Raw genomic sequence first — 10357 nt, forward strand, 5'->3', positions numbered from 1 at the left:
CAGTGCACACCGCTCCCTGGGGGCCATGAGGGGAGCGAGTGGTACAGAACCCTCACTGCGCACAGCGAGGGGCTCAAAACCAGCGCAGAGAGCAGCTCACACTCTAAGACTCTCTCACTGCACAGGACGCTTTCTTGGTGGCTGCACCTATCTTAATAACTTTAAGAAAGGAATGACACCCACAGTTTTAATGTTTTAACTCAGATTTTAAGTGTCTTTACTACAAGACCGAAAGCAAAGGCTCAGGACCCAGGCGGAGTTGTGAGGCAGCCTTTCGATGTGGACAGGCCGCCGCATCCGAATCACGGCCATGCTGACCACAGCCACGCCAGAGTCAGCAATGAGGAGGAGGAACCGGCAGGCCAGCAGTTAAATCATCAACAGACGCTCCCAGGCAGACCGCTCAGCCGTGGACGGGAACGACGACTTCCCCCGGGCTGGTGTCCAGGGGTGAGCTGCGTCAGGAGACTCTGACGGGGTTCCTTTTCAAAAGTGCATTCTTCACGAGCAAACTAAGCAATTCCCTTTTTAAATATGAATATGACAATACAAACTTAACAGAGTTGATAAAATTGTGTGCAAAGAACTTATCAATGTGACTTTCTCAGACTAATGACCTGTCTTAAAATGATTTTCTGTAAACCTTTTTGGGCCTGGGAAAGATGCCATAAGTATTATTAACACAATATAGATGAATTTTAGAAAAAGTGTGACTTTAGGCCGAACACATTATTTCCACAAAAGCCAGTGTCCGTTCAGGAGCTGACAAGGCAGACCTTCTCTTGATGAGCTCATGCCTGCTGGCTTCTTTCAAATTAGCTTTAAGAAAGTGGATTAAATCTCCAAATACAAATTTGGACACCCACTGTAAACCACCACAGGCACTGAGTCTCGGGTACCTCCCTGGATGTAGCAATCTATGTAGCTGCGGTGCTGACAGGGCTATTCCACTGGAATCACGCAACGTTTATTATTAACATGCTCCAGGGCTGGGGTGGGAGGGACCACAGGAAGCTGGATGGAGACCCCAGCGGGGGGACACGGAAACTGAGGTTCTAGGAAGCAGATACCGGCCAGGACGGTGACAGCAAGATTCATTCTGCTTTGTCTGGAGCTCACGTGACCAGATGCCCAGTATCCAGCTAAAGTATACGGTCCATCTGACTATGCTAATCGTGCCCAGACCCCTACAGGTAAGGGGCTCGGACCCTGCCAGCGGCGGTGGAGCTGGCCAGAGACCTACCGCCCCCAGGGTCCCTTCGGCCTGGCTCTCCCAGGGAAGAGACCCGCGTGCACGTGTGGCATCTAGAAGCCGATTTTGCCTCTGGTCATGGAATAGCCCAGCTTAGCCTCGTTGTTGATGAAGGACATCAGCCCCACATAGGTCTCGATGAGGAGGGGGCACTCCAAGACCAGCACGCCACCAGCCTGGCCTGGCAGAGGACTCTCCTTCTGGGCTTTTTTGACAGCTTGGATTAACAGAGCTTTGAAGCCATCCAACTGTAAAGAGAGAAGACAGGGAGCTTGATCAGATGATCCCCCGTGCGTCTGTGTCAGCCCGTCCCCACCCTGGAGAGATGCCCGCCCAGACGCATCCGGCGGCCCTTGGGCTCATCTCCGCGTCACTCTACAAGCATCACACCTCACCTCTGCGCTCACCTGTGACTGACCACAGCCAGTCCTCAAGGGCCTCGCTCTGCCGGTCGACGTGGCTTTGCCGTAGTGACCCACCTACTCCTCCCCACCACCCACCAGGCGGTGAGCAGGCCAAGGTGCACAGCTGGCAAGTGGGGGGCCTGTCACCAGTCCTGGACCCGGCTCCCACCACCCCAAGGCCTCCTCTCCTGCTGAGCACGCAGACTGCCCAGCTCTACCATGGGCGGGGGTCACCTGCCACACCCTGAAGCCCTTCTGGGCCCTTCTCCAAGACGATCGCAGCCACAGAGGACCCCATCACAGAGCTACGCTGACCAGCAGCTGCTAACTACACAGCATTATTCAGACGTAAGTTAACAAACTTTTAAAAACCAAAAGTTTACTTGGGGCTTCCTCAGTGGCGTAGTGGTTAAGAATCGCCTGCCAATGCAGGGGACACAGGTTCGAGCCCTGGTCCGGGAAGATCCCACATGCCGCGGAGCAACTAAGCCCGTGCGCCACAACTACTGAGCCTGTGCTCTAGAGCCTGCGAGCCACAACTACTGAGCCCACATGCCACAACTACTGAAGCCCACGTGCCTAGAGCCCATGCTCTGCAACAAGAGAAGCCACCACAATGAGAAGCTCGCGCACCACAGTAAAGAGTAGCCCCAGCTCGCGGCAACTAGAGAAAGCCCACGCGCACCAATACAGCCAAAAAAAGAAAAAAATAATAAATAAACGTATGGGAAAAAAAAGTTTATTTTCTCTGTTTAGCCATTGTTCAAGTGCTCAGCAGCCCCATGTGGCCACCGTACTGGGCAGCACAGGCCTGGAACATTCCCATCCCACTGGGCAGCGCTGCTATTGCTGTCTGTGTTCTTACTTGGCACAGAGAGGCCGTCTTCTCGTCCACGCCGGCCATCGGGTGCTCTATGAATGTGGTGTACGGCACATTGGTGGACCAGGGATTCCATCTGCTTATGAAGGACGGGCGGCTCTGCTTGTCCCACTGGATGCGAATCCCAAAACCTTCTCGCCTACCGAGTGGGAAGAAAGGGACCAGACCTCACACAGCAGGCCACGGCGCCCCCCGAGCACCTGCTCAGTCGTGGGTGTGAGATTAAAAAGCTGTTCCACCGGTAAAGATGAGACTGATGACATTTCACAACAGTGAAGGACCCGTGGGGTTGGACAGGAATGGCGTGTCTAATAACGACAGCTTTCAGCACTTTAAAATATGACAAACTGAAAGCACTGTCTTAGTTGTGCTAACTAAACGAGTAATATTTTTGCAAGTTTAAATCCTTTTCCCTGAGCATCTTATTGTTGGTTAAAATTTTGAGCTTATCTTAGCTTCCTGAATTCCCTACCCAAATCTCTACATCAAAACTCTAAAATATACCGTTTAATTCAACTGAGTATACTGATGTCCAGGTTTCTCATATTTCAGAAACCTCCCTAACAAATGAAGATCAGCTCTTGAAAACTGGCCATTAAACGTTTCCAAATTTAACCTTCAGTAATATCTGCAAATCAAAGCAACGCACTACCTTTTTCTTTTAAAAATTAACCACAACAGAGCTTGACATGATAGATGTAATCCTTTCTTGGCGGGAATAAAATGCTGAGTTTGGCTCTTATCTGAAGAATACCCACGTCGGGCCTATTTTAACATACCCTGAGTTCATTTTACTACAAGACTAATAACTGTCTCTTGTGCCAGAATTCCTTCTAACGCACCCTGCTGGGCACAAGTCACCTGTCTCTACACTCTGCTGCTGCTGAAACAAGACATTCACTGGAGGCTGGTTTCGGAAGGGCTGACTGGGAGGCCCTGGTGCCGGGCTCTCTGTTCAACACACTTACTTGTTGAGCGATTTCGGGGGAAACTGGAATTCTCCGTAGGAGATGGTGTCCACCGCGTTTAAGGCTACCCTGACCACCTGCTGGCACTGCAGGCTGATGAAGTCGTATTTGCAGATGAGCAGCGCCTGGTCGGTGATGAGCACCAGCCGCTCCTTTTCGTTGTTCCAGTGATCGACCCTGCGGGCGGCAGCGGTCACTTCGGCGCCCGGGGCGCACAGGTGCCCGGGCCCCTCCCCAGCGCGCACCCCCTTACTCGGTCAGCAGCCACACCCCCTGGATGTCGCCGTCCTCCACGGGCCGGACCACCACGCGGATCTCCTCCACCGCCTGCTCGATGGTGCCGGGCTGCTGGGAGCGTGCGGGGCGAGCCGGGGGCGGAAGTCACAGGTCACGCCCGCTCGCCCGCCCCGCCCACCCACGCCCTCTCCCGCCCCCGCTCCCAGCCTCACCCGGAACACGAAATACTCCTTGACGCGGGCGCGGCGCGTGGGGTCGTGGACATTGAGCGGCCACAGCGTCTGTCGCAGCGGAGTGCCAATTCCCGGCCGCCCCCCGCCGCAGCCGCCACCGACGCTGCCGCCCGGCCCGACTTCCTCGCCAGCCGCCAGCAGCGCCGTGGGGCTTGTGCCCGCCGAGTCCACCGAGTCCCGCAGCTGCAGCATCGCCGCGCCCGCCACCGAGCAACCCCGGACCGGACCCAACTCAGCCGCCACCGCCGCTACCGCCGCCGCCTACGCCGGGCCCTCGGCCCCGCCCCCGGGCCCGCTCCGCAATGAGGCCCGCCGCGATTGGCTCCGCCTCGCCAGCCCCGCCTCAGGCTCCGCCCTTCCCTCCCCCTCCGGCCCTCGCTATTGGATCGTCCCCAGCTGTCTTCCGCGATTGGTCCTGCCCGCCGCCGTTCACAATCGCTCCCGCCCTTCGCTGCGCCGGAAAAGCACGCCGCGCGCACGCCCACTTCCTATTTACACGTCCGGGAAGGGCGGGGCCCAGGCAGGTTGCCAAGGCGATGAGGAGGGCCCATGGGAGAGGGGAGTCAGGTGCCGAGCGCTCCTCCCCCGGTAAATCGGGTGCTCGCCCCACCCCCCGGGGTGCGGCAGGAGGCCGGGGACGTCCTGGATCCCCGACCTCCGGCACGACGTCCACGCCCATATATTCAGCTTCGGCTGAAGTGTAGCGGACCTCCGGGATGGGACCCCGGCTCCTGCCCAGAGTGATCGCCCCCTGGACTGGGACTCCGCCCGGCCAGGGTGACCGCCCCCTGGATGCGGAACCCTGCCAGGGGAGACCACTTCCCTGGACGCACCTCCTGCTGCCCGGTATGACCACGCCCCGGGCTAGCTCTCTCCGCAGAGTGTCAACATTGCACAGCAGGGGCAGCGCGGGCTTCGGGGACTGGAGGAGCGGCGGCCCGCGGAGCAGAGCTCTTTCCTGAGCGCCTCCGCCTTTCTGACCGCGGGTTCATGGATGGAGCGACGGAGACGGGGGCCCAGGGCTGTGCTAAATGCAGACGTGCTCCCCGCACCTAGGGAGCAGAGCTCCCAACCCTGCTCCACGGAAGGGGACACCGAGGCACGGGGCCTCGTCACTCCATCAAGGGCCGAACCAGGATTCCTTGTTGCTGCCTCTGCTCTTGTCCTCCCGGTACTAGAATTGGATCTTTTCTTGCTCTGAGTGATCTTGCCTGCAGCTAGCGGCACCCTGGGCAGCTGCAGGCCCTGCCAGGGACCTCGGCTCCCTGGTCTTGGCACCCACAGACTCCAGAGCAACCTCATCTCCATCCACCTTGACCCGTTGTCTTGGAGACCCAAGGGCTGTATCCATGACAGTTTACAAATGTCAGCACCTGTGATCCTCACCCAGTTGGTCACTTTGGCCTTCCACTGCCTCTAGTCACACCCCAGATTACTCCCCCCACCAGAAAGGCTTCTCGACTCACCCCTACTGTGTCCATCCTCCAATACTCAGTTTAGAGCCCCCTCCCCAGGAGACACTGCCATTAACTACCCTCACTGCTAGTTCTTTGCTGGTTCATATAATCGTCGGCTCCACGCGTGCCGGTCAACCTGTTCTGTGTGTGTGTGTGTGTGTGTGTGCGCTTCTGTGCCCTATTAGCTAGGCAATTTCGAGAAGCCAGCTCCTGGCGTATGATTGCGCTTTGGGGTTTATAACCCCTTTCTTAATTCTTTGAATTTCACAAGAGCCCAGAGCTGTAAATGCTCTCTTGTATACATGCTGCAGTTGCAGAAACAGGTCTGGAGAGTTCTGCCCAGGTGCTCGAGGCCGCCGGCTGGTGCGGCCATGCCGATTAGCCAAAGCCCTCCTGGCTTGTGCAGACTTGGATGCCCTCCCGGTCTGTGAACAACTGCAGGGTGGCTGGCCTTCCTTCCCAGGATGTCCCTCGAGGGAGGGCGCTGAGCTCTGCACACAGCAAGTCCTCAGCCGCCCTCTCGCCCCTCCACCTGGACCTCAGCAGCCACAGAAACAGGAGGGACAAAAGTACCACAGATACCGAAATAGCTTTGGTACTTTGCTTCCTGGAAAGACTAAGGTCTCAAAGAGGGCTGGGTGTGCAAAAAGAGGCAGCAACGTGCTTCTAGCCCCGCTGGCCTGCTGAGGCGGGGTGGGGACAGCTGCTGCCTCCCCCTGGGGACAAGGGGCCGGGTCACACCCTCTTGGGGCCCTGCCCCATGGGGAGAGGGAGCCCCCTTCTCTGGCAGCCACATCCCCTGGCTGAGTCTGCTCTGCTGGTCCCTGCGGGGTGGGCCCGAGTTGGGCCCCTGAAGGGCAGTCTGAGCCATTTGGGCTTGGGGTGCCTGCTGACCCCTCTCCTGAACCCCCTCATTATAGGGGCTCAGCGATGGCAACTGGGCGTGTGGACTCAGGGAGGGGGCTTGAATCCCGGCTCCCCTACTTCTGTCCACTGGACTTGGACACTCATGCTCTGTCTGCCTCAGTTTCCTTTTTTTACTGAGTGGGGATGATAATAGTTCCTGCTTCCCATGGCTGTCGGGAGGAGTCGGTGAGTTAAGACCTGGGACGTGCACAGCGCCCTGCCCAGCCCGGGCCACCTCAGTGTCAGTTGCTAACTGTGGTCATGCTGTTCACTGAGGCTCTGCTGAGGGCCAGGTATATTGCAAATACTGCCTGTGCTCGTGCATGGGGTGCCGTATTACCCCCTTCAACCGAAGAGAAAACAGTCCTAGAGAGCTTGTCACTTTGCGAAGGTCACACATCTACAGAGAGCGGGGGCCCTGGATTCCAGAGCCTGTGCCCCAGCGCCCACCCCCGGCCCCGTGCCAGTGGCTCCTGGGGGCAGACAGAGGAGAGCCGTCCTCCACTGGATTTGCTGGGAGCCCACGTGGTGCTCACGCATGCTCAGACGCAATGACAGCACGACTTCACAGCGACCCTGATCAGGGTCATCTCAGCGGAGATGAGAAGGGGGCCACCGTTCAGGGGGGTGAGGCTGAAGGCTGGGAGTGGGGAGGGTACAAAGGGCACAGCAGTGATGCTGGCAGGTGGCAGCGGTGTGGGGATGGAAGAGGCCTGGTCATTTTGGCAGGATGGCCAGCCCCCGAGGGCCCTGAACCCGGTACTTAACCTTCCTCCTTCTCTTTCCTCATCTGGAGGGCGGGGATGATGAAACCTGGCTCCCAGGCTGTCATGAGCCTCTGAGCAGCTCACACGTGCCGAGAGGCCCCTCGTGCCCTGTGCAGCCCTGGCTCCAGGTGCCCCGTGGGTGTCCGTGAAGTCAAGGACGGGAGTGAGGAACGGGACAAGGGCCCATGAATGGACCCGGCTCCTGGCAGAAGCTGAGGGGCTGGAACCTGGAGCCCAGGGGTCGGGGCTCGCTTAGGGCAGGAGGACCCCATCTGCTTAGGGACAGATGGCGAGAGCTGAGGACGGTTATGGACAGGTGGGGGGTGGGACGCGGATGCAGTGGGGGAGGAGGGGGCCCTGAGAGGTTCTGGGACATCTGCTTTCTTCGGGGGGGGGGTTGGGAAGATGGAGCCAGGAATTTGGGTGAAGACGCTTGGTTCAGAGTAGCAGTGATGATCAGGGAAGCTGATTAGGGCAGGTGTGGGGACCACTGGGCTGCAGGGAGACCTCAGGCAGGTTCGCAGTGGAGCCTTCCACCTGGCAGCTGGTGGGAGTGGGAGGAACCAGTAGCTAGACTGGTCAAGACTGGGGGTTTGCCGGGTAGCTGTGGTCAAAGGCAAGGGGGAAAGGGGAGGCCAAGATCCTACGAGGGAGTATTCATAGGGGTCAGGGATGTCGCCCCACTTGGGAGCTAACGGGCTGGCCCGCCGCGGTTTCAGGGATGCTGCGGAAGGCGCACGAGCCTGGGTCAGAGGCAGAGGACTGTTGTTCACAGGGGAGCAACGTCCAGAGTGTCAGCGGGTGTCTGGAGGATGCTGCCCACGGTGGCCGCATCACAAGAGGGGAACCGGGGGCCTGTGAACAAGCTTGGTGTCGCCCCTCAAGGTCGCTCTCTGACCAACGGCCCCGGGAAAGGCGGTCAGGGTCTGGTGCCTGCTCCTGGCATGCCCAGCAGGACGTGCAGGAGTGTCTCCCAGCAGGGTCAACGGGGTGGGCCCTGAGTCCAGTTTCTGGTCTGGAAGAGGCGGCAGTGGATCCGACGGGGCTGGTGACCGGGGGAAGGTCATCAAGAGGATGTGACTGCCGTTGCCCCTCGAGGCAATTAGAGTGTTGATGAAAATAATCAGTAAACAATCTAATATAGGGATCAACACAGAAAGACAAGTATCATATGATATCGCTTATATGTGGAATCTAAAAAGAATGGTACAGATGAACTTACTTAACAAAACAAAAGTAGAGTCACGGATGTATTAGAAAACAAATTTATAGTTACCAGGGGGGAAAGTCAGGGAGGGGGATAAAGTGGGAGACCGGGACTGACAAATACACACTACTATATATTAAATAGATAACTAATAAAACCTACTGTACAGCACAGGGAACTCTACTCAATGCTCTGTAATGACATATATGGGAAAAGAATCTAAAAGAGTGGATATGTGTAGATGTATAACTGATTCACTTTGCTGTACCCCTGAAACTAGCACAACATTGTAAATCAACTATACTCCAGTAAAAAAATTTTTTAAATCTAATATAGGAATAGAAAAGAGTTTTATCTGAGCCAAGCTGAGGACTGTAGCCCAGAAGCCAGCCTCTCAGGTAACTCTGAGGAACTGCTCTGGAGAAGCAGGGTTTCAGCACAGTTTTATATCTTGTCAGAACAAAGAACATCAAACACGTCAGGGATACATTCCTTCAGGGTTTCAAAAAACCAGATCAGCCTGTTCACAGCGAGTCCGGATGGTCTTGGCACCTGGGAAAGGATGCTGCCGGATGCCTGAGCCTTTAGTGGGTGTGGAGGGGGCGGGGCAGGTAAACTGCAGGTCCACAGACTCAAGAGATAACCAGGCAGAGAACTGAGCATCTGCTCGCTGACGCACGGCACTGGGTGTTGTGCTCGTTTCCTGGGGCTGCGTCCAAAGTGCCACAGACCGGGAGCCTTCAACAGCAGAAATTTGTCCTCTCACAGTCTGGAGGCCAGAAGTCCAAGGTCAAGGTGTCTGCAGGGCCGCGCTCCCCCTGAAACCTGTAGGGGAAACTCTCCTGCCTCTTCCAGCCTCTGGCGGTTGCCGGCAGTCCTGGGCATTCCTGGGCTTGTGGCCACGTCACCCCAATCCCCGCCTCTGTCTCCACGTGGCTGTCTTCTCCCTGTGACTCTGTCTCCTCTTCATGTTGGACTCAGGCCCGCCCTGCTATCCTCATCTTTTTTTTTTTTTTAATATTTATTTATTTGGTTGCACTGGGTCTTAGTTGTGGCAGGCGGGCTGCTTAGTTGTGCCACACCGGCTCCTTAGTTGTGGCATGTGAACTCTTAGTTGCGGCATGCATGTGGGATCTAGTTCCCTGACCAGGGATCGAACCTAGGCCCCCTGCATTGGGAGCATGGGGTCTTCACCACTGGACCACCAGGGAAGTCCCTGATGTCCTCACCTTAACCCAGTGACACCTGCAAAGACCCCACCTCCAAATAAGACCACGTCCACGCATATGGAATGATGGTGGTTAGGACTTGAGTGTGCCTTGGGAGGGAACACAATTTTCCCCGTGAGAGAGGGGTATACACGTGCAAACAACGAGGGGCCTCAAATGGTACTCGGCGCTGTCCACAGGCGCGCCTTGGTCGTGGGGGAGGACGGGGGCTCCTGCTGGGTCTGGCTGTGGCTTCCCCTGACCTGGGTCCGCCCTGAGTTAGCGATGCTTCTTTCTTGGGGCTTTTGAAAGGTTGTTCCCACTTCCACCGGCAGGTGGCAGACTCGTCCACACGGGGCCTTCAAACCAGAGCCCGGAGCCGGGTGGGGCGTCTGTAAGCAGGAGGTGAAGATCATCTTCCCGTCCCGTGGGGCGGGCGGAAGGCTTCAAAATCTCAGCTGGGAGGTGTGGATTCTTATTTTAGCTAAACTTCCAGATGTTGTGCTTAACGTTTTACCAAATCCATGGTTCCCATCTCTGCCATCTGCCTCTGATGGAAATGGGGGTCGGGGGGCCTCAGGGCCAGGCACAGCCCACGGGAACCGCACGGGTGGGACCTCAGAGCTGCCGGGGCTCTGGGTGCACCAGGCTGGAGGTTAAGGCAGAGCCCGGGGAATATTCCATGGGCCAGACTCACCTCGCAGAGACAGCTGCCTTCTGGGCGAGGCCTCTCCCTCCCGGAGGGAAGCAGGCTGCAGACTCAGCCGGTCCCAGGGCTGCGCCTGAGGCTGGACAGTGCTTGGTGGCTGTCCTGGCCCCAAGGACCCGTGTAAGAGCT

General features: G+C 57.2%; 1 protein-coding gene across 2 annotated transcripts; it reads right to left on the reverse strand.

Moving 5' to 3' along the window:
* Positions 1-185: 185 nt before the first annotated feature.
* On the reverse strand, positions 186-4281 carry TPRG1L (tumor protein p63 regulated 1 like). Of its 2 annotated transcripts, none has more exons than XM_082462930.1 (5): positions 3954-4281; positions 3758-3852; positions 3505-3681; positions 2522-2675; positions 186-1500 (listed from the first exon to the last, which is right to left on the reverse strand). In XM_082462930.1, exons 1-5 carry the CDS (start codon positions 4164-4166, stop codon positions 1306-1308), a joined length of 834 nt encoding a protein of 277 aa, XP_082319056.1. In that variant the 5' UTR covers positions 4167-4281; the 3' UTR covers positions 186-1305. The 2 variants fall into 2 exon arrangements, with proteins under 2 accessions (XP_082319056.1, XP_082319057.1); XM_082462931.1 differs by having other exon boundaries at positions 3758-3849; positions 3954-4279.
* Positions 4282-10357: the final 6076 nt, after the last annotated feature.

Source organism: Balaenoptera physalus (genome assembly GCF_965194825.1).
Source record: "Balaenoptera physalus genome assembly, chromosome: 1".
In the NCBI taxonomy this organism is placed as follows: Eukaryota; Metazoa; Chordata; class Mammalia; order Artiodactyla; family Balaenopteridae; genus Balaenoptera; species Balaenoptera physalus.